Source organism: Plectropomus leopardus, chromosome 14, assembly GCF_008729295.1.
Source record: "Plectropomus leopardus isolate mb chromosome 14, YSFRI_Pleo_2.0, whole genome shotgun sequence".
Taxonomy (NCBI): Eukaryota; Metazoa; Chordata; class Actinopteri; order Perciformes; family Serranidae; genus Plectropomus; species Plectropomus leopardus.
Genome location: NC_056476.1, coordinates 10,967,229 through 10,990,653, shown reverse-complemented (window position 1 = coordinate 10,990,653; position 23,425 = coordinate 10,967,229). Strand labels below are relative to the sequence as shown.

General features: G+C 41.3%; 1 protein-coding gene across 4 annotated transcripts in view; it reads left to right on the top strand.

Moving 5' to 3' along the window:
* Positions 1 to 23,425, top strand: part of pcnt (pericentrin) — a 48,711-nt gene that overhangs the window by 1,124 nt on the left and 24,162 nt on the right. For 2 of the 4 annotated variants that reach the window (XM_042500151.1, XM_042500150.1), the window contains exons 2-32: positions 562 to 591; positions 3,321 to 3,497; positions 4,583 to 4,726; positions 6,086 to 6,235; positions 6,362 to 7,263; positions 7,506 to 7,856; positions 8,605 to 9,013; positions 9,263 to 9,679; positions 9,751 to 9,969; positions 10,710 to 10,805; positions 10,959 to 11,102; positions 11,438 to 11,693; positions 11,897 to 11,976; positions 12,342 to 12,639; positions 12,913 to 13,013; positions 13,727 to 13,838; positions 14,083 to 14,209; positions 14,443 to 14,562; positions 14,643 to 14,721; positions 15,317 to 15,421; positions 16,047 to 16,158; positions 16,242 to 16,282; positions 16,364 to 16,486; positions 16,615 to 16,861; positions 16,996 to 17,146; positions 18,086 to 18,539; positions 18,644 to 18,841; positions 18,968 to 19,039; positions 19,968 to 20,072; positions 21,112 to 21,264; positions 22,016 to 22,162. In XM_042500151.1, coding sequence (XP_042356085.1) covers positions 562 to 591; positions 3,321 to 3,497; positions 4,583 to 4,726; positions 6,086 to 6,235; positions 6,362 to 7,263; positions 7,506 to 7,856; positions 8,605 to 9,013; positions 9,263 to 9,679; positions 9,751 to 9,969; positions 10,710 to 10,805; positions 10,959 to 11,102; positions 11,438 to 11,693; positions 11,897 to 11,976; positions 12,342 to 12,639; positions 12,913 to 13,013; positions 13,727 to 13,838; positions 14,083 to 14,209; positions 14,443 to 14,562; positions 14,643 to 14,721; positions 15,317 to 15,421; positions 16,047 to 16,158; positions 16,242 to 16,282; positions 16,364 to 16,486; positions 16,615 to 16,861; positions 16,996 to 17,146; positions 18,086 to 18,539; positions 18,644 to 18,841; positions 18,968 to 19,039; positions 19,968 to 20,072; positions 21,112 to 21,264; positions 22,016 to 22,162 — 6,120 coding nt within the window. The remainder of the gene's footprint in view (positions 1 to 561; positions 592 to 3,320; positions 3,498 to 4,582; positions 4,727 to 6,085; positions 6,236 to 6,361; positions 7,264 to 7,505; positions 7,857 to 8,604; positions 9,014 to 9,262; positions 9,680 to 9,750; positions 9,970 to 10,709; positions 10,806 to 10,958; positions 11,103 to 11,437; positions 11,694 to 11,896; positions 11,977 to 12,341; positions 12,640 to 12,912; positions 13,014 to 13,726; positions 13,839 to 14,082; positions 14,210 to 14,442; positions 14,563 to 14,642; positions 14,722 to 15,316; positions 15,422 to 16,046; positions 16,159 to 16,241; positions 16,283 to 16,363; positions 16,487 to 16,614; positions 16,862 to 16,995; positions 17,147 to 18,085; positions 18,540 to 18,643; positions 18,842 to 18,967; positions 19,040 to 19,967; positions 20,073 to 21,111; positions 21,265 to 22,015; positions 22,163 to 23,425) is intronic. The other 2 variants (XM_042500153.1, XM_042500152.1) reach the window with 1 other exon arrangement.

The following is a 23,425-nucleotide window of genomic DNA, read 5'->3' as shown; positions in this document are numbered from 1 at the left end:
GTGCTTAGTTACATTCCACCTGTCTACGTTTGTAATACAGGTATTATTGCACAGCCTCGCTGCCTTGTAAACAATTAAATAACATATTCATAATCCCTATGTTAGTTGTTAGATGTTTGCCATACTTAGGCTTTTTTGTAACCTCCCACAGCTTTTAACAGTTTTTAAGCTGTACCTAACTGACACTTAAAAGAGCTGATGACTGTCTGCCCGTACAATAGAGTGTCTCCTATGGCATTTTTCACCAGTCTCAGTCTAAAAATGGCTACTGTAGTGTTTTCAAGATTGAAAAAGCAAGCAGCTGTGTTTATTTCAGTGGGAGGTTATATTAGTAATGGGTCAATAATCAAGAACGGCTTACCCTGACTGTATTGATAACCATGTTGTCTAAAAACTAGCTCATGCTAAAACTAGGTCACCTGTTAAGAGCAGCTCATTAGATGTTGTAGTTCAATCTCAGCTCATGGTAGAACTCATTCAAAATATACATATGGTACATTAATATGATGCATAATACTGATAAAAATAACTCAACTGAACTGCTGATATTCTTCATGACAGAAATCATCCAACATGCCCCGAGGCCAGTCAGTAAGTATGGAAAGCGGTGACTGGCATATGACTTTGTCATGGGATTGTGGGTTTATGGATATTGTTTCTTTGTGATTTCATATGCTTTTTCTTTTTTTTTTTTTTTTTGGTGGGCAATCAGGGCTTTCTTCTGTTTTCCTGCACCGTATGATTGCTGTCACCTTTTGAGATTTAATCCCACTGCTCTGAAAAGAATGACTCAGTTATCAAGACTGTAAACCTGAAAGGGAATCTGTTTTGCATTAATAATTTCAAAGTCTACTGTACAGACGGGTGACGAATTAAAGGAACAAAACAACATAAAGTGTCTGAGTAAGGTGTTGGGCCATGTGGTGCGGCCTGAACAGCTTCAGTGTGCCTTTGCATTGATTCTACAAGTCTGTGGAGCGCCAGTCTTCCAAAAGATATTTGCTCATATGGTGTTTTATAATATAAGTAATTTTTATGCATGCTGCAGAGCAGGGCTGGATGTTAAATGCTTAATTTCACAATGCACTGCAGCTGTGTGGAACAGGGTTTGAAATGAACGTATTTGTTGACCTGCCACTGTGGCTGATGGATTCCAAAATCTACAGATTACCATTATTTTTTTGGCATGTTAGTGAAGCAAATATAGCAGCTACTTGCATATTTTTCCAGCATTTGGCTGGTGCTAATTTCCATCCCTGGTGTGGAAGCATCTGCATTTCTTATGTTTTTCCACTCATTTAATCAGATTTTCCTTGAATTTGTCACCCTGTAGTCACACAGCTTCCATACATTGCCATGCTAGTTGCAGGCCATCAGGTGGTGCAGCGAGCCCATGAGATTTGGTGAGGTTCAACATGTTGCACTTGCATCTCACATGAATGGTGTTGCTATGGCAATGCAGCGCTGTCATTTGCCTTTACTGTATTTGGCGCATCACAAACCTCTCATTGCCACTTTGAAAGCATGGCACGTATGAATACACTTACACACAGACAAACATGGAAAACAATCAGATGGTCTTTGTAGTGACATTGTGGAGAACACAGTAGTAGCATTCAGCAGTCTAGTAACATGAAGTAGCCACAGTAAGCTGCATACAGCCAGTTAGTCAGACTCTCAGTAGTGCGGAAGGAAGCGGCCTTGGGCTAAGCACCGCTCATCTGGCTAATATTTCTTTCTGAGATGCGATGTGTGTCGTGGCAGGCGGAGGCGGTGAACAGGGTGATGGAAGGACACAAAGGGTGTGGTTTGAGTGACAATGAATTTAAAAGCAGAGGGACAAAATGAGGTGGCAAGAGATTTAAGTGAGGTCGAGTTAAGGGATAGATTGTTTTAGGAAAAGCTTTTGGTTTTGGGAGTCAGTAAAGAAATATGATGTGATGCAGTGGATGCACTGCAGGGTGCTAAATTGGAACACAAAGCAAATCTACAATGTGGTTTTATAACCAGGCACGTAACACGTCATCAGAATAATAAACATCGGTGCACATGCATGCACATACTATGTGGTCATGCACATGCGTGTGACTCATCACACAAAGCAACAAGTAGCTCCCCAGGTGCCATGCAATCTCAGATTGAATAGAGCATGCACACTACAATGCTGCTCGCCACACTCACAGCTCTGTCTCCTCCTCTCCATGTGAATGCATCTCCCAGTCTCCACCCTCTCTCCTTAGTCGAGACACATGCCATCCCCTATCCAGAGTTTGTGGATCCCTCTGCACTGTACGTTGGATGTGGCAGGGAGTTTTAGGCTGAATGGTTTGGCACAGTGTGCTGTTGTCTACAGACTACAAGGTATACATCTGGGCAGTAGAGCAGCTGCCCTGATGAGGAGGAGTTGACAGGTCTGACCATGAGCAAGAGGAGAAGTCGATGATTGACTGTCAGTTATTGATGGAGGGATTCATGAGGGTCTCTGTCAGAACGTGGACTGCTGTAATCTGATTTAAGCTGCTTAAAGAAGACAGACCGGCTGAGAGACAGAGAGGGACAGCGATAAAAAGAGGAGGAGTGTGCTGCAAAGAGAAACGGCCTGAGGTGGATTTGCACTAAATCGGTCCCTCTGGAATTCAAGCTAAATTTCATGACTTGATTGAGGACGATGTTTCTCGCTGTGATAGGACTTCACTTTTGATTTTTTTTTTTGTTCTCTCGTGGTTTCAGCGAGGACTTTGTGATGCTTCACAAAACTCCTGTCAACCACTTTCGCCCACTCCGACTTTGACTTTCCTACTTGCTGAAAAAATGAGACTGACTGAGTTGGATGTGCACTTTTTTGAGTTTCTTCTAACCTTGTGCTGTTTCTGGTCCGCTGAAAGGTTGTCCAATGTGTGTCACTGAAATCTGCACTTCTCATGGGTTTGATGAAGCTCTCTGGAGATTTGAGAATATTTAGCATCGTCACCTCATTTTAAACTACTTTGTCAGGCTCCGGTGTAGCCTATTTTGGGTGTGAGTTTGGGATTTCTTCTTGCTTCACTGGGCACTGTCTTTGCTGCACAACTCTGACTCATCAGAATATAAGGGCAGCCAATCTTTCTTCTTTTCTGCTGCGAGGAGAATCAACTTGCTTTGAAGTATTGAGGGCTGTTGTGATAATTTTGTAACTTTTTCATTTTTCAACTGAGGAGATAAATCTGGACTCCAATTCTTTCCTATTTTTGACCGCTGAGCTTCACCATGCTGATTGTGTGGTGGTGCTCAGTGGTCCTGACCTATGTGTCCATCTACCTCTCACTGTCATTCCTGCGCAGCTTGCTAGCTACCGACAGAAGCGGGCGAAAGGCGACGGTGCGGGGGCGCCGAAAAAGACGCAGAAGAGGAAGGGCCAGGCTGTCTCGCAGAATGACGGAGAGACGCAAGGCTGCCGCGTAGAACCGGCACTTTCTTCAGCCAATGACACAGAGCTGACCAAGAAGACCAACCATGAGGTACACCACTGATGGGCGATATAGCCAGTCAAAATCTTCTGTCATGATTTATGTAATGCTGTAACACAGTAATGATTTATAACATAATACAGTAATTATTCTGTAAGTTAATTTCAAGTTGTTTTGAGGGTTTTGTTGCATATATTGTTAGAATGGTAATATAAAATAATATAATAGCTATGTTGCCTTAAGTTAGTTTCAAGGAGTTCATGTTCAGCACACAGGGGAAGTTTCAGCTGGTTGCAATCTGCAGTGCTCACCGCTAGATGCCACGAAATACACAGAAATGAAAATTCTTTAAGAAATGGTTTCAAATAACCATACCGTACTTGATCAAGTGTGATTATTTAGTTCTTTTATTTGGAAAGTCAGTACAAACTAACAAAAAACAACTGGCCCACAATGCTAAAGTTGAAAATAAATGACTCAAAACAATAAGACTACAAGTCTTTGGAAATGGAGGAACAATATTTCAAATGTTACAGGTTTTAGTATTTAAAACTTTACTCTCCTCTTTGTCTCTACCCAAATTGCGTTACCTTGTGAGGCAGCTGGAATTGTAAGATCATGTGGACTGCCCCAAATAGTTCCCGTGGTAGAAATGGTATTGCCATATCTCTATGCATTTCTACTGTTGCACGGTAAATACCGTCACCCAACCCTACTGCTAACGCTACCAGCCAATAGAGATTATAAGTCATGCAGCATTAATAGAGCCACAGAGACAACTGAAGAAGTCTGATTTGTGTGGACCTTCAGACGCTTGGTTTAATTGAAACAGCTGGTCATTCTCATCACACAGATTGCGTGAGATCACTCAGAACTGTTCCGGGGTCACACTACATGACCTCCAGTGTTTGTCTAATCTTGTTTGCTCACTGTATGATTTAACAAGTGGTCTGTGCCCCCTGCTCAGTAAACATACATTTGAGAAATAGGTCACTAACCATTATGTTCGCCTGTGGGGCATGTTGTCATAGCAACCTCATAAGGCTTAATGTTGGCACTATTTAATACCTCTTTAAAGGGAAAGTTTGCATTATTGTCAGGAAAAGTGGAAGAAATAAAACAATTTAATCCTGTAGGAACCCGAGCAGCCAGAGAAATTGGAGGTTCAGCAGAACCAACGACAAAAGGATCAGCCCCCGACCCTGGAGAAACATCCGTCTCCTGAGGAAGATTTAAAAGAAGAGGAGCTAGCTGTACTTACTGGCAAGGAGCAGCTTAAGGTATACACAGTCAATAAATGAACATTTACAGAGCATATCTGGCTTTTTTTTAGTATTTCTCCCAGTGCGTGTTGAAGCATCCGCCTTCTTTTTTTGTATTCTAAGTACTTCCCTTTTACGTTATCTGGTTGTTGCTGTTTGAGACTCAGCTGGGCTTAGCTATGACTCGATTTGACTAGCAAAGAGTATGATGGGTTTAATGTCATGAATGCATACTTACGCATTATAATCTGACGCTCTCAATTCAGAGTGGAAACTGGGCTCTGAAGCTATTCTATAAATCAGCGCTCCTGTTTACATGCAGTGTATTTAAATAAGTCTGGTCATAAGGAGTAATGCGTCTTCATGCTTTGTTTACATTAAGACAATTGGAATCTTGTTATGGTATTTCTGTGTGGATGATTGAGAGAGAGAGAGAGTGTGTGTGTTCGTGTGTGTGTGTGTGTGTGTGTGTGTGTGTGTGTGTGTGTGTGTGTATATATTTGTGTGTCATCACCAACCCATGGGGAATGTAAGGGTCTGCTCTTCTGCATGGCTGCTCGGCTGCACTGATCTGAAAATACAGCATAGTTTTTCTATATTACGTCTCTGCGTAGAGGAATGAGTTTAAACTCGGTGTCTCATATTGTGGGAATGTTTTAAAAAGTCAAAAGTTATGTTATGGGAAAATGTCGTGATACTCCATTCACACAAGTGCATTTTTGTTTTAAAATGCCATATTTTAAATACTGCAACGTTTACACCTAATGTCTTCAATACTCCTCTCTTCTGGAGTCCTAAGAGCAGAGAACTGTGAAGACACTGCTAATTCTGTTTTCTTTTCAAAACTCTGAGGTTGTGTTCAATATGGACAAGCAGAAATGGCTACTTTTGGAAATGATGACGCAGACATTCACGTTTGCTCCCGATTGGGGGTCTTATCAGTCACAACATTTCAAGTCAAAACATAGCTAGATCTACATACTCTTGTGATTTCATCCTTCTGGAGTAATTCCTGTTGTGACGGCTCCCTCTGGCAGCAGATAATGGTCCTGACTGGTTCCGCTCTTAGGCTTTATGCCACTATATTTACTTTGTAACGACTTCAGTCTCTTTTCTGCCGCCTTGACTACCTTATACTCGTGTTACCTTCAGCAACACTTCCTCCTCTTTGTTGGCCCAAGCAAAGATACTTTTGGTCTTATTTTTTACCATCTCTTTAGTATTTCATCAAACAATGCAAGTCGACAACCTGCTTGGCCTTTTAAAATGCAAACATTAGTGTGGATGTGTATTTTTGTCTTAATTTCTATTCTAAGTATGTGTATGGACTGCTCATGCTTATAAAAAAATCAACCCATACCTTTATTCCACTTTCAGCAGTTACAGCAGGCTGTGGAGAAGCGTAATGAGATAATTGCTCGGCTCAGCTCCAACCTGCAGGAGGCCCTGGCCAGCAGAGACCAGGTACAACTGGAGGCACAGTCACTGGCTGGACAGATTCAGGCACTTCAGAGACAACTCCAGCAGGTAAGTGCCACTCAAAGCTAAATCTGTGGCAGTACTTCAGGATTATCGTTCCCTAAAAATATGCACACCACCATTGATATGTACAACAACTTGACTCACAAGTTCTTTGAAAAATCTTTCACACAGACTAGCGTAGAGTTTCTGCGCATAAAAACTCAGTCAGGGGCTGAAGTCCTCAACAATCAACAACAGCATCAGCTCGGCCATTGCTCTCAAGATGCAGACATCAATCATAAGGAGGCGCCATCAGGGGAGTCTGGGAGTGCAGGCCCTGGCTTCCAGTCAAGTTTTGACGGCTCCAGCGCTGGCACCGACAGAGAGACAGACACCGTTCTGCACAATCTGAGGGCCAAGCTTGAAGAAGAAAGGGAGAAGAGCCAACACATACGTGCCGAACTAGGAGAGGAGATTGGGAAACACCAATATGTGCTTTCTTTACTGGAGGAGGAGAGGAAAGGTAGGGAAGAGGAGCGAAAGGAAAGGGAGGCACAGCTGCATGACCTCCAGACCCAGTTAAGCTTAGTCCAGACTCAGTGCCTTGAGATGCAGCAGTTCAAAGACGAGAAGGAGAAGCTGAACAGAGAAGTGCTGGAGCTGAGGAGAAGGCTTCAGGAGGAGGGCGATGCAGAGAGGAGATTAAGCGACGAGGTGGCCAGCTCTGCTCTTCGACTCCAGAGACAGGAGGAGGAGATGCAGAGGCTGAAAGAGGAGCACAGAGAGGAGGTGGAGAGAGTCAGGCAGCTGTTGGAGGAGAGGGAGAAAGAGCTGAAGTTCAGAGAGGAAGAGGTCAAAGGACTCAAAGCCTCCAAGAATCGGCACAACCAAGCAAAAGCTGGTTTTAATTGTGATGAGAAGATCAGTATAGGTGATATCAGCGGACCTGATGAGGACAGCATGAACGTATCGATACCTGGAGATATTCTGATGGAGCGCTACCTTTCTTCAGCTCCTCTTGCACACTCACAGTCTTCGGTGATCAATGAAAGCTTTGAACACCGCAGTCAGCTGGACATCTCTGCAGACTGCAGGTTAGACATGCTAACTGTTGTGTGTGTTCGTGTTTCATTTAATCCCCTAATCCCCTTATCGTCCATGTGCAATTGATGTAAATATATTTTAACTGTTGAGTTTGAGTTGAGTACAGTTTGAGTTTTTTTTTAACTATTTATATTGTTCTTTTGCAACAATGCAAATTTCCCCATTGTGAGACTAATAAAGGATTATCTTATGTTATCTCATCTTAATTTGTCTCTCTGCCTCTCCTTCGCAGTTTTGAGCTGAACAGTGAAGTGTTGGGAGATGAGCCTCTGTTGTCAATCTCAAACCGCTTGCAAGAAGGAAGCGACAACCACCACAACACCTCCACCCCACAGTTCTTCCCTGTGGATGATGATTCCCACCCGCAGTCTCCATCTCAGTGGCCTCACAACTCCACCGCTGGTGAGCTGGAGATGAGTAAACTGTCCGAGCAGCAGTTTGAGGAGACTGATCTGGAAAAGGAGCTGCTGCATCAGCAGTGTGGGGAGCTCCGCGATGAGCTGGCTCTTAAGGACAGGGACATGAATGTGTTACAGGAGGAAGTCATCAAGAGTGCTGAGGAGCTGGATGAGGCCAGGAGCAGGTAATGGAGTTATTATCTCTGCCAGGTATAAGCCTACAGGCGATCATGCATTTGGTCTTTTGAGTGTGTGCGTTGGTCTTTTTGGTCTTTCGAGTGTGTGTGTGTTTGTATCTGTCTGCAGCTAAATGCGCAAACTACTGGAACAGTCAGCCTAATATTTTGTGTGCACATTTATGACAGTATTCTCAAGGATCAGCTGCGGGTGTGGTTATTCACAATTGTTGAAAAACCTGTGTTATTGGCTGTTTTCCTCTGTCATTGACTGCCTCTTAAGCGGCCACTTCAATTTTCAATTTAATTTAATTTATAAAGCCCAAATCGCACGAATCGCAATATGCCTCAGAGGGCTTTACAGCATACGACATCCCTCTGTCCTTAGACCCTAACAGCAACCTCAGGAAGACCACCTTTTGTTTTGAAGTTAAATGTTTCATCATTTTTCTTTTCTCCAACAACAAGTTTCTCCAGTGTTTGTGGTTTCACAGCCGTGCATTTATTTTCAAAGTAAATAGCCCCTGCTCTTTGAAAACTAGCTCCCCCTGGATTTTATTGTGAACGTATCTAAAAATCTATGTTGAAGCTTTTGGATAAAAGTAAATTAATCTAAACTCATCTACTAGTTATAAAAAATATAAATGGGCGTATTAGCGAATGCAGAGTGACCTGGAGTTTTTATTGGTTGCTTAAATCTATGCTACTGTTTGAATCAACTCGTTAAACTTTTTTTGAACTGTGTTTATATGTTCAGGTGGGCTCAGGTATCAGAAGAGCTCAGACAGGCTCTCTGGGAACTTGAAGAGGAGAAGGAGAAGAGGAGACGCGTTGAGGAGGAGATGAACTTGAAAGCCCACGAACAAGACAACCTGAAGAACAAACTCAGTGCCTTAATGGATGACAGAGAAAAAGAGAAAGCAGTAATGTTGAAAGGAAATGAAGCTACTGGACCCTCCCTGTTTGCTCCTGCTACCTCTTCATCAGAGGAGGGGGATAAACTGGTAGGGGATCTAAAAAATGAGCAGGAGAGGGAGGCTGGTCTCTCGTCTCATCAGAAACAGCAGGAGCTGCTGCTGTTGTCGCTGCAGGACATAAAACAGCCCGCAATCTCTGCCAAACAGAGCTCCGAGCTCAGAGATGACAACCAGCTGCAAACACTACAGGTACACCAGTGTGATAAGTGCGTCTGTGTGAACAGCTTAGTAGGACTGTAAACATGCTGTTTACTGTGTAGTTGTTTTTATTTTTTATTTTATTTTACACAACTCGATTTAGGATGGATAGAATAATACTAAACAGCAACAGTAATGCGTTTGTGCTTAAAGGCTTTTAAGTGACTTAATGTCTTGATAACAGAAATAAGTATAATGCACAAAAAGCTGATAGAAATCCATTTTTTTCCTTTTCCCAAGGCTCAGTGTGAACTTCTCACGTTGGAGCTAGAGGAGACAAAAACGACCCACAAAACCACAGCAGCCCTGCTGGATCAAAGGACTATGGAGCTGGACGAAACATTAAAGGAGCTCAAAACGACTCGTTCACAGGTTCTTGATGTTCAAACCGAGGTGGAAAGATTGCGGGAAGAGCTGGAGAAGAGTCAGGGCAGTCTGGACAGCGCTGAAAAAGAGAAGAACGAACTGGAGTCTCAAATCTTCTGTTTGAAACAAAACCTGATAAACCTGGAGGAGGCCCAGCTCCAGGCAGTGCAGGAGAGAGAGGAGCACAGGAGGAAAGAAGAGGAGATGGATGACCGGATTAAGAAAATGGAACAAGTCTTAGAGGAGGAACTGGAGCAGTTTGAGAATCTGCTGAAAGCCAAAGATGTTGAGGTGAGACGTTATGTAATAACGTATTTCTTCTCTTCTAGAATGAGATTAACATAATAAAATTATTTTTACAGTTGGCTGAAGAGAAGGAGAAATGGGAGGAAGAAAGACAGGAGAAGGAGAGAGAGCTCCTTGATGTGAGGGAACACCTAGAGGAGCAGAGGAAGGAGTGGGAGGAGGAGGTGAAGGCTCTCCTGGAGAAGCAGCTCGTGGCTGTCGAGGAGGCTACAAAAAGGCTCAAGACATCTCACCAACAGGAGATAAAAGACCTGATGGAGAAACACCAACAAGAGGTGGGATTTACAAACTGCACAAATGTCTCTGATGTCACATTCGGGCACTATTGTCACTTAATTTTAAAGATTTTTTTCATGGCATTAATTATTTTAGTTTTAATTGGAAAGTGAAAACATTTAAAATACGTGTTTTTATTTAAAACCCCCAGGGACCCATATTTACTCATCAACCATGATTGCTTCACATGTATAACCATAAACATAGAGTTCTGTCTCTTTAAAGTACATGTTCCATATTGAACTGCATTGTAGTGAAACCCTCCTTGACTGTATTTAGGGCAGGACATCTCAAAAACTTCTGTTTCTTTTTTTTTTTGGGGGGGGGGGTTTAATTTTTTTTATTGTTTTTTAGTCTTTTTTTCAGTTTTTTTCTGCATACTGTTCAGCGAATTTGTATGCACTGTCTATACAAAAGTTTTTCAACATGTTGTTTATATGTATTTCTTTGTTTTTACTGGAATGTTTTCCTTTTTTTTTTTTTTTACTTACTTTACTTTTTTTACTATCTAGATTTTATGCAGTCTCGTGTATGTGCCAAAAAAAGACATTTTTTTCCTAAGCTTCCAAAGTAACCTTAAGAAAAAGGAAAATGAGAAATTTAATACAAATTCGGATTTGTCAATTTTTTTAGCATTAAATGAAAAAGAGAATAGTGCAGAATTAGTGCGGCTAAACTTTGTGTGAGTGCCTTGTAGCCTGGTAATTTACTCAATATGTTTTCCTCCATAAATTCTTAGATTTCTGAGTCGAACACTCGCCTGGAGTCAGAACTGCTGAAGCAGCGGCACGCTGTGGAGGAAGAACAGAAGAAACAGATGAGTCTAATCAAACAGGTATCTGCATTAATAAGTCTGAATACCACTGAGCAAAAACACCACTCTTAACAAGAGCAGTGGAATCTGCCCTCTGACTTATTGAACTTTTTGGATTCTGTTGCAGTTTTGTGTAATGTTTTTTAGCTTCTCGTGTCTCCCATTCTTCCCCAGGTAACTGAACGTGAGCATGAAAGGATGCTATCACAGCTGACTGCCAAACACATGGAGGAGCTTAGTCAACTGAGGACAGAGGTGTCATTAGAGCTGAGGGAGGCTATGGAGGCTGCTCACCAGGCTGAACTGCAGCAGGCGCAGGTATACTAAATATACGCTCACAGGCACAGTGTTTAGTCTTAAGCCACAGCATGCTACAAGATAACGCTTCTGTCTCTCTTCCCAGCTTTTTTCCTCCCTTACATAACCATTTCATAGTTGTGGGGATTTTGTCACTTACAATGACTCACTTAACTTTAGAGTTTATGAATTTAATTCTACTTTTTATAATTCGGTATGGAGGATAACAGTGTCAGCTAAATGCCTGAACAGTAAATATAACACTTAATCCTCTTTTCCCCTTCAAAAATGCAGTCACTTTTAGACTCATGAAAAGCTCTCACATGAATCGTACCTTGTGCTTTAATTTCCTTTAGGTCCAAAAGATCAGCGAGCTTGAAGCGTTGCGTCTGAGCCTGACCAGCGTCCACACGTCCCAGCTGGAGCACTCCCAGGTGAACATGCAGCAGGAGCAGGAGTCTGCTCGCAGCAAGGTCCAGGCCTCCATGAGGGAGACATTCGCCAAGGAGCGTGCTCTCCTGCAGGCCCAGCATCAGACCGAACTGGACCAGATCAGACGGCAGAACCAGGAGCAGCAGGAGAGACTGCGTGAGCTGCACCAACAAGACATGAGTGAGTGCAGATTAGAGTGCTTTTCAGTTTTTCAGTTTCATGTTCGCCCGCAGGTGCACTGAACATGTGTGCCATTATGTATGTGGGCGAATCACACTCATTCTTTAGAGGATGTTCTGGACAAAGTACAACGGCAGATGTAACCTTCACATTCTGTGACGTGGGTGAATCTTTTCATTTGTTTTGTATGTATATTTCTTTAGATGAGTTGAAGCAGCAGTGGGAGACTCGTGTTGCTCAGGAGAGAGCTGCCGCGGAGGAAAAGCAGACCAAAGACATACAGGTCAAGCTTCATAGAAAATTGTTTTACAGTGTTTGCATTTGGTGACTGAAAGTCTGTGGTTTGAAAGTGCTTTGAATTTACTCATTTTTCCAGTATTATATTATAATCAATTATTTTTATGATTGATCTCTTTATTGAGTTTTCAATGATAAGGGCAAAATACATTCAATGTAATTAACACCAAAAATAATTTATTCCCAACTTCCCACCCAAGTAAATAAACAAGTAAAGGACCAAACTTACAAAAAAAAAGAAAATAAATAATAAAGTATAAGTAAAGGGGGTGGAGGGGCATAACAGTTAAAAAAAACCATAATTGTCATTATTATCATATTCAGTTCTTCCTCATTTTGTCTTTTCCTCAGGCTCTAAAGTACCAGTGGGATAAGGACGCTGAGAGCACCCAGTCGAACCTCCACACATCACTCTCCGAAACCCAGAACAGCCTTACTGCCACTCAGACAGAACTCGCCAGTACCCAGGCCTCCTTCATCCAGACCAATAAATCTCTTACTGAAGCCCAGGCAGCTTTGTCCCAGACCCAGTCAGAGCTGCGTGACTCATGTGCCAAACTGGAGGAACTCCAGGCCTCCAGTAAGGAGCAGAACCAGAAACTGGTGGACGAGCTGAAACAAGCCCGGACTGACAGAGATGCTGCTTCCCGTGAGTCTCCTCCTCACTCAGGCTGTATATTTCCATGAACACTGCATAATCCCCTAAATTCACTATTTTACTAATTAAAACAGTTTTCATTTTAATCTGCATCTTGTGCATCAGATAGACAGCCTCGCTGACTGGCTGATGGCCAATCATGTCTGCCAATATTAGAGCTTTGTACAAGCCTGAATCATGCATTTGCAATTATGCATATTATTCCATGTATTTTCTGTTCTAGTTGATGTAAATTGTGATTGCTTTTTTCACTCCGCTGCTCAGGTGCTCTGGAGGACTTGGTTTCAAGTCACAAGGCAGTGCTGGAGGAGAAAGAGCAGCAAGTACTCCACCTACAGGAGAAGGAGCAGCAACTGCAGCAAGAGGTGAGGTCATTCAGACACGTTAACATGTAGTTAAATTTGCCAGTTATTTCACATTTTAATCCACAGGCTCTATCAGTAATTGATGGAAAGTTTGTATATTGTTGATTTTTTGTGTGTTTTCATTTTATAGACGTTTCAGTCATTTAGCTATCAGCTATCTATCAAACAACTGGAAAAAACTTTATGCAGAACAGAAGAAGCTGGTTCTCAACATGGAGGTGTCTTAGCTGGCAGCTAGCAGCTAACAGTGCTAACCTTGTTAACCTGGGAGTGAACCAGAGGTGGGGTTGCTACGCTTCCATGACAACGCCTTGGTTTGGGTAGCGTTTGCAGCAGTAACCACTGAATGAGTGCAGATCAGAGCGGCAGCGGAAAGTATGCCAGTGGGATACACACACAGGAGCTCACATGCACAAACATGCGCATGCCACTGGACTGTCTACCACAACATTGGGCACATAACCTCAGATTAAATTCCCCACAGCGGGAGTGTGACTTCATTCTTTCATAGTTCATGCATTTGTGTTGTTACATATAATGTTTGCTCTGTTTTTTTGGTAATGTTTTCATGTGTGCTTTTGTCTTTTTAACTTTTGACTTTTTTTTAGCCCCTTTGCCTTTTGCCAGGCCGTATTTGTAAAAAAAGAATTTGCTCTTAATGAAAGGCCTGGTTTAATTTAAATAAAATCCAATGACTTCTCTCTTTGAACCAGGTTTTGCACCTTCAGGAGGAGAAGAACTCGCTAAAACAGAGCTCAGAACAAGAAGTAGGTCAGCTGTGGACCCAGTTGGAGAGCATGAGGGCCAGTCGCCGAGAATTGGGAGGTGAGATTGATTTACCAGTCTGACATCTGCTTGACATGAGGCTGTATCTTCATCTACTACTTTTTTTTAAAATCTCATAGTTAAGATATTCCAACCTCTCAAGTACAAGATGTCAAATACATGTTACTTTATCAACAACAGCTGGTCTGTGATGCGATATGAAGCACAGAGAAAATAGAGCTTGACTGCATGCATGCTCTTACCTTTTTTCTGTCTTTGTTGTCAACCTTTTTTTCTCTTACAGAGCTGAAGGAGCAGCTGCTTGCTCGCTCATCTCGCGTTGATGACATTGAGCGCCTGAAGACAGAGTTTAATGAACAAAAACGGGAAATCAAAGAGCAGAATGAGGCTGAGCTGGAGAGCCTGAGGAGGTATGAGACCACAGTCTTGATGCATTCAATCTTATAAAAGTCTTTACCGATATTGCCTCTCCGGGTTTGAAATGTAATGTTTAAATTAAAATCTATGGTTATTTATCACTGATGTGGTTTGTACATCCTGCTTTATTTTGGTCACAGTCATGATTGTCAGTTATCTGTCACCTGTTCTCTCCCTGCCCTTTCACTGACCAAATAATAAATGTTTTACCTTCGTCCTCCTGCAGGTACTTTGAGCAGCGATTGCGTGCAACAGAGGAGAGCTACAGAGAGGAAATTGCTCTGCTCCAGCTGAGGCTAGTGGAAAGTGCCTTGGAGGAAACTGTGCTTAAAACTGCAGATGACAGGTAGGTCACAAGACCAAATATACGCACTTAAAACTTGGATAAAATTCTTCTGATATAAATGCATTTGGCTTCTGTTTCAGTTTAATATTTCAAGGCCAAACTAAGGAGGAAAAAGATGATGTGCTTTCTGATACCAGCCTCAACCTGGAGAAACACGAGGTGCGTACATACTGTGTGAGGAAATCATTGATATAAGGCATTTTAAAGACCCTGTGTTGATTTTTTTTTTGGTATTGAGCACTTGAGAACTGCAGGTTTCATGAGGTAATTATCTTTATTTTTTCTGCACATTTTATTTGCATTAGTGTTGTGATCTTAATCACTATCTTTCTTGTTTCAAGTGTTTTTTTTGAACCGCAGAAGATAATACATAAAGTTTATTGTCGGTCACTGCTTATTTCCATTTATATAAGCAAATTATAAAATGCATGTACACACGCAGGTGTAAAACAGATCATTTAGAAGATAAAGGATTGTATTTTGAGATTGGAAAAATATATAAAAAAATAAGCAAGTGAAGAGATAGAAAGAAACACTTTTTCAAAAATAAAAGAGTAATAAAAGAAAAACTGACAGATAAAGATGTGTGTAAACTAAATTAAAGAGACTTATAAAACAAATCTAGGAGCATTACTCAGATAAGGTGGTCTAGGAGCATTGATTTCCTTTATCTTCCCCCACAGTCTTTCTTATCTTCCTAAACCTGTCCTCTTTATCACAGTACATCCTAAGTATCGTGTTATTTCTCATCCAGGAAGCTCATGACTGTTTGCGCCTTCAGCTGGAGGAGAAACACAGAATGGAGCTCTCCAGTCTCCAGTCTTCAATGACTCTTTCCTTCAAGGAGGAGCTGAGACAAGTGAGACATTCAGTCTTTAATGCCTAATATGAGAGGCGCTGTTGGTAAGGTTGTACAATATATTGTTGTGTTTTTTTAATGATCATCGTGGCAATGAAAACATTGCAAAAACTATGATATTGCACAGTATTGGGACTTTTTGAGTCTGTTAAAAGAGAGAAACAGCAGAAAACACTTTTAAATGTTACTATTCACCTTTTTCTTTAATGCTGCTTTTTGTGTTCAGTTTGTTAAATTAAAAAAATCATTTTCATCTTTTAAAATTCAACAAGCAATACTTTATAGTTTAACAATACACTGAACGTAGCAGAGGCAGAATAAACACTACGTTTTAATATCTGTTTATTATCGCTAAGTAATGTTTTTATCACAATATTTAATGTTATCACATTGCATTCTTTTCTCATAATGTGACTATTGGGTTAATGGGGCACATTTTCAAACATTGTCTCCTGGAAGGGGTTTGTAGTGCTGCATTTTGATGCTAATATAAAAATCACTCATCCAGCATCAGATAGATAAGGGCAGAGGGGCTTCTGAAACTCAATGACCCTCCAACAAGCAGAGTATATCGACCCTTTTACTCTCTGATTTACTTGTTTTTATATCATTCCTTGCACATTAGGTTCGCTCAGACCTCACTGACCAGTACTATCAAGAGCTGCAGGAGAAGAAGACTCGTCATGCCCTTGAGCTGGAGCAACTCAGAGCCAAACTATCTGACCGTCACTTACAAGGTACTTCACACAAAAAAAATACAGACATGGGGTTGAGAAACTGAGCAAGTTAAATAACATGTTCTTATACATCTTCGTTGCAGAGCTTACCAGAGCTCGTTTGGAGGCTGCACGGCATGTTGAGGTGAGAAAAGATATTTAAATAAAGACATATTACACAGAGTTTATGGGCATAACAATGTGAGGTTGTGGTGATTTTCAATAGGTGGAGGTTGAACAGAGGATGTGGTGTCACACTGAGGAGCTGCACACAAAGTTGGGCATCATCAGTTCCCTGGAGAACCGACTCTCTGCCTTGAGTAAACAACATGATGCAGAAATACAAAAGGTACACACTCGTATACAGGCCTGCACACTAGAAAGTTAAAGATAAACAGAAAGTTCTACAAAAAACACAGATTTAATGGTACAATTTGTGAATTTTACTTTTGTATTTGCTCTTGCCAACTTCCACAGCTGAAACAGGACTTTGCTGGGGAGCTTGTCCATCTGGAGGAAGCTCTTAAACAGGAGAGGGAGGATGTTCAGGAGCAGATGAAGAGGTTGAGAGAAGAACTCCAAGAGCAGCATGAGGCAGAGCTCTCAGTCCTGAAGCTGGACCTCCACAAAGAGACGGAGAAGGAGAGGACTCGCTTTGAAAAAGCACTTGATGAAGAGAAGGAGAAGTTAAAGTCTCTACAAGCTGCTCTGGACAATGATGAGAGTAAGAGCATTTTTGAAAGACCCACATGGTTTTTAGTAGTCTGTCAGTTCATTGTAGCTTCCAGTTAAATCAGATATATTTTGAAATTGAATAATTTAAATGTTCTCCATCAGCTTGTGCGTTTTGTCTGTCAGGCCCACAGGTTCTGATCGTGCGGCAGAGACTAAAGGCCCAGTATGACAGTGAGCTGCAGAGGGCAAAGAGCACCATGGCAACAGAAATCAAGGAGCTCACTGCTCTTCTCCAGGAGGAGGCTGAAGAGCGGCTACACCAAGCCCAAGAGAGGTGAGCTCTATGGAGGCTCAAGATCCTTCAGACCTGATAGTGGCTGGAGTTTGTCAGTTAGACCCTGACACGAGTCATGTTTGTGTGCTGTTCCTTTCTCTTCGAGTGGACCACCACTCGAAAGACAAAAATCATTTTTTTTCTCGTTTGAATTTTTGTGCCATAAATTACACATATGATGATTGTCAATTTAAAAGATACATTTTTTGAGTCCAGAATGTTGCAGTTTGTCATAATGTCATTTAGTTTTGTGTGAAACTGCTCAGTGAACTTCATCTCTCACCTCACACAATATACGTCACCAACACCAGCATGGCATTTAGCTTAGGCAAGCTAAAAATTATTTTAAAAATAATAGCAAGTGTCGTCTTGAAATTGGTTGTTTTTGTGGCAAACAATACGAAACTCAAATGTATTCTGTTCAAAACAGATAATACTGGCAAATATTATGGTATTTATTTCTACGATTTAGTGTAATTTTCTGTTGATCTGCGCTGCAGCTATGGAGGTGATGAGAAATGTTCCTTTTTTCCCAAAAGTGTTTCATCTAGTCCTACCCTACTGTGCTGTTTTGACTAGTACTAACCCTAACCGTGAACACTCTGCCTTCATCCTAACTGTGACCAACCTTAAAGTTTCGGCATGAAGAGTACCAGATATTCACAACACAATAGTGTGGGACTCGGCGAATGAGCTAATGGGAAAAAACTAAAACTGACAGTCCACTTTAATAGCTATTTTGATATTTATCAAACATGACAAATTTTCAGCGACAGTGTTGCGTTAATGATTAAAAAAACTAAATGTTATCCATCAATTTACTGCAGACTGATGTGTTTTTCCTGAAATTGTAACAAAATCACATCCAGTTTCATCTTAAGGACCCTTGGAAATGCCTTGTTTTGAGAAATTTGTGTTATTTTATGTCTGTGTCTTCAGGTTCCAAGAGGAAAAAGCAACGTTGGAGCAGAGTTTGGCCCAAAAGTATGAAATCTCTCTGGCAGAGCTGAAGAACAAACATCAGACTGAGCTGGAACATGAGAGAGCGACACTACTGAACAAACACTCACAAGAGAAGGACGCACTCAATGCCAAACACAAAGCACAACAAGATTCACTTGGTGCCAGTCACAAGGATCAGCTTGCAGCTACGGCCGCGGAGCTCGAGTCCAAACACAACGCCGAGCTTGTTGCCTTGGAAGCAGCTCTTAATTCCAAACGAAAGGCAGACCTTGAGAGTCTGGAGGCTGTTTTTCAGGACACCAATCAGGCTCAGCTGGAGGCTTTAGAAGCCGAGTTAACTCGCAAACACCAGGAAGAGAGGGATGAACTGGAGAAGAGGATGCTGGGTAATATGGACACTTTGGAGGCCACATACCTGCAGGAAGTGCAGGTGAGGACACAGAGTTTGTAATGTCGAGCCAAGTACATAATACTGCTGTTGTTTATGGTTTCCCAGTTTGTCAGTGCTTTTGAAAGCCTTTATTTTTTTTTCAGACTCTGCGTGATGAAATGGTGCAACTTGAAGAGAAACATCGTCAAAACCTGGATCGTCAGAGTTCAGAACGTAAGCAGCTAATGGAGCGCCACGCCGCCGAGCAGCTGTCTGTCAGAGAGGAGCTGAGGAAAGAGCTCGCTCAGATGCACATTGAGAAGTTTAGTGCCATGGCAGCAGAGCTCAGCCACGTTCACAAGGTGAGGTCGACTGCCGGCTGGTTTACATCCAGTCAAATTCAAAATCACAGTTGGCAAAAGTACAGGTAGTTTACAACTTCTACTGTCAACTTTGTCAAAATGTTTCTTTTTTCTTTGTTCTTACAGGCTGAGCTGGCGACTCAAAAAGAGGCCTTAGACACTGAGCACTGCAAAGCCCTGGAAACCCTGAAAAAACAGGTACTCATGCAATCATCTATATGTTATTTTGGTTTTCAAATTCCTACAGAGCCTGAATTTCAAGTGTCTTCAATAATGGCTCAGTAGTTTTAAGTCTACATGCTGACCTAAATACGAAATATTGAATGTTTTATTGTCCTTAAATTAAAAAAAATTCAAAACAGCTGTTTCCACTGATTTAGAACATGTTTGTGTCGGTTGGCGATCACATACTACTGCACGTGACTGCACCATTTTGTCATTCCTACCTTGAAACAGCATTTATTCACAGTCTTTACAAGGAAAGAATGTGAAATTCTAATACTAAATAAAGTCTTTTCATGTCTGTTGGGTGGGATTTCCAAATAAGACAGAAAAAGGGACATTTTATGCAGCTAAATTGAAGGCTTGGATTGTTATCATAAATTGCTTGTGCAGGGCAATATATATACCACGAGACATTATGCTGTCAGTCTATTTGTATTTTACCTTTGAAGGTAATGCTGGGAAACACTACGGCAAGAGTGGATTTTTAGAATTTTTGCATCTGTGTACTCGAGTATCTTGAATTGATGTGTATTTGATTTGCAGAATTAGAAAAAACAATTTATTGATACAATAATAAGATAAATGTTTTGAATGATTTTCTAAAAATATACCACTATGTATATTACAATGCAATATGAAATGACATCACAAAACTACAGCTCATATGTGATATACGATTTTATCCATTTTGCAAACTCTTGTGTTGGTGTTAAATTAATTTTCTCTAATGCTTTTGAATGCTATTTCATTTCAATAGTGTTACTAAATCATATCATTACTTTTCTTTGTTATGAGTGTTTAGACAAAAAACCTCCATGATGGTTCATGTTGACTTTTCACTCCTGCTCTCTCCAGTTTGATTTTGTCTTAATAGTTAGAAATATTTTTTTGTCTTTCTCAGGTTTTGGAACTCGAGCAACAGCACAGCACCGCTCTTCAGGAGCTCTCACACACGTGCACTACTGAGAAAGAGCAACTCATCACACAGCACCAGCTCCAGCTCCAGGTGTGTGAATATGCCTCTTTTACAGCGTGAGTTAAAGGGATAGTTTGAATTTTATTAGTGGGGCTGTAGGATGTACCTATCCATAGTCAGTGTATTACCCTGTTTGGAGAAGCAGCCAGAAGTGTTTGCACTGAAACAAAGCAGTGTACTGCTGTGGATGGGATCAGAAACAAAACATGAAAGCCACCCAAAAAAAAATCAGTGTAAGTTCAAGCGTATGCGCTATTTTGAATATTTTTACAGCTTTGTTTTGATGTCAAAGCCTTTTTGACGGGGGAAGGAAGCAGTTATATCATCCTCTTCACAGCCACCAGACTCTGCTGCCTTGATTGGTTAGTTTATTTGTGTTATTATGTGACTTGATGTTTTAAGTGGTTACTTCAGACTCACCAAAGTCACATAATAACACAAGCTCACTTAATGATCGAGGCAGCAGTAGACCAGCAGCTCCTGTGTTCTGTGAGGTAAAAATTATGTTTTTTGTCAAAAGAATTTGCTGGTTGTTCCCTGTCAGAAAGGGCTGTCTGTCTGCAAGCAAAAACAGTGAGAATTATTATAATATAGCATACACTTACACTGATACTGTTTTATTTTTTATTTTTTAATTTTTTTTCAAGGTGGCTAAAATCTTATTTAATGCTGCCCCCGTCCCAAGCAGCACATTGCTTAGCATCCATGCCAGCACTCCTGCTTCTCCAAACTGGGGGTGCCGACTGCCATCTACTCTAAGTAATACACTGACAATAGATAAGTACACCCCCCAAAAAAACTAATTAAAAAAAACCTTGAACTATCCCTTTAACATCCCGTGCTCTGCCTGGCGAGTTGTTTTAATGGTTGTCAGTAAAGTTCTTGTCTCTGTGGCTCTTACAGCCCATTAGAGAGGGGATTACACAGAATTATTGTTCATCCTTCATAATGGTGTATTTGTATGCAGAGACACAAAGTATTTATTTGGATGCACTATGAATCTAAGCACTTGACCCATCTTAATATCGTGGCATTAAACAAACAATGTTGCACGTGTCTGCTGCTGTAGGAGCTGAGGGGCGTCTCTGCACGGGAACTGGAGGCATGTCGCAGGGAGCTTGAAGAGGAGTCATCGAGGCAACGTCAGCACTTCCTCGAAGAGGTGGAGCTCCTCAAAGTCCAATCAGAGGAGAGACTGCAGGACAGGATTAATCAACTGAAGGTAAAAGATGAGTGATGAGGAAAAAGATGTGGATTGCTGCGAAGCATCTATTTTGCTAAACATCTTTAATATTTTAACACCTTTTACACACCCCGTAGTCTGAATACAATCACTAATTTCATGCGAAAAAATCTGATATTTCCCATTTCATTTTAAGTTGTGTGTTTATTTGACTTTATATGTTTGAAACATCATTATGTAATATCTCTGGATTATAAGAGCTGTCGTGTGTGTGTGTGTGTGTGTGTGTGTGTGTGTGTGTGTGTGTGTGTGTGTGTGTGTGTGTGTGTGTGTTGTGGCATTGCCCTCTCTAAGCTCCAGCTGCACCAGTTCAGTCCTCGGGATAGCTCTTCCTGTTGGACTCTGTCCCACTGGAGCTTTAGTCAAACCCAGTTTCCACATAATCCCACCATCATCATATATGTAGAAGTGTCCTTGTCCGTCTGTCTCTCTGTTCTGAGTCTGTGTTGCTATGCTGTGAGTGTGTTTGTGTTACCGCCATCTGAACAGTGGCTAAATGGGATGGACCTAAGCTTTTTATCCTCTGATGCAGAAGGTTTTAAGGCTGAAGGTACTTTTTTTTTCAGACATTTGGCATTTGACCATCTGAAATGTGCAAGCCAGCAGTCAGCCGTAAGCCAGTGAGACATGGCCAGCTATCTCTGTAGCTGAAGAACAAATAGACCTGCGCTCTGCTGCAGCTTTTTAATATGGTGATTTGATTTACCGACATCACTGCTTTCTTTTGAAGACGGAGTTCGAAGAGCAGAAGGAGGCGGAGCTCGAGGACCTGAGGCGGAGCTTCACATCTGAACAGGAGGAGAAGGAGCGGAGCTACACGGGCAAAATGAGCCAGCTCACTTTCCAACTGCAGCAGCTGGATGCTGTGGTTGCCCAGGTACTAGACGCACATGAAATCCCTATCTAGTCTTGTGTTTATATAGATTTTACACTTTAATGCTCTTTCTGCAAAAGATGATGACACCTAAAACTTCACTTTACTCGGAGCAAGACTGGACAGGCCTCAGAAAATGTGTTATATCATGGGCGTGGAGGCTCAAAGGACAAAAACTAGACAGTGTGGGAATCAAGAGTTGAGAGAATGTTGCTGCTAAGGCATAACATCCATAGGCTAGATTTTGCATGCATAGGATTACACCTTGTTAAAGAGATTATCATATCAATGAAACGCCACACTAATCTTGTGTTTGTATGTTTGTGTGAGTTGTGGAGTCATGCCCTCTTGGTTGAAGCCTGCAGAAGAACTGAAATGATTAGTTGGGCTATCAATAATCCGTAAATCTTTTCAATTGTGGAGATTTGCGGCTTTGTTTTGTCTTTTGTTGGAATTACGTGAATATCTCGTGGTTTTGGATTGCTGGTCTGACACAACAAGTCATTTGAAGACATTGCTTTGAGCCTCAGGAAATGTATTTACTGACAGTTTTTTAGACTTGAAAACTAATTCGAGACTATAATTGTCAGGGAGCATTTCCTTGAAACAGCTAGCAGAATGCAATTTGATTTAGAATATTTGAATGATTCCAGTAAAAACAGCACGCTGGGGAGGGACCTGTCACCGATATTGATTGGCGGTAATGGTGGTCAATTTGACGTCAGCAGTGCTAACAACAGCAATATCATTTATGAGTTTTCAGTGATTAAGGGCAAGTTACGTTAGTTTGTACAAATAATAAGCGCGTTTCAGCTGGGCATCTGTTGATGCAAAGTACTACATTAATGTCACAATACAGACCCATTGTTTGACATAATTTAGTCCATCTACATGTCAATATATATTTGCGTTATTTAACTGTATGTATTTTCCGGTATAACAATGTGATGGTTTATTGGAGAACTACTCATCTGTCAGGTAAAAGTCATTTGAAAATCTGCAGAATTTCAGTTTAGTTATGGTTGCAGCAGTGCCTGCAGAAAAATCAAAAATCAAAGTGTATTTTTGTAGATCAATTATTTAAAAACAAAAGGTATGAGCAAGCGTGTAGGTTTTGTACGCCGGTCAGTAACTGGCAGAATTTATTGTCAAGGGGGAGAAACATAACAATTAATTTCATTGGATGCCAAATTAGTACACACCCCTGAGAAGAGTCATCAATGTTTCTTTTTTTTTTTTTTTTTTTTAGTTTTCCTCAAAATGATA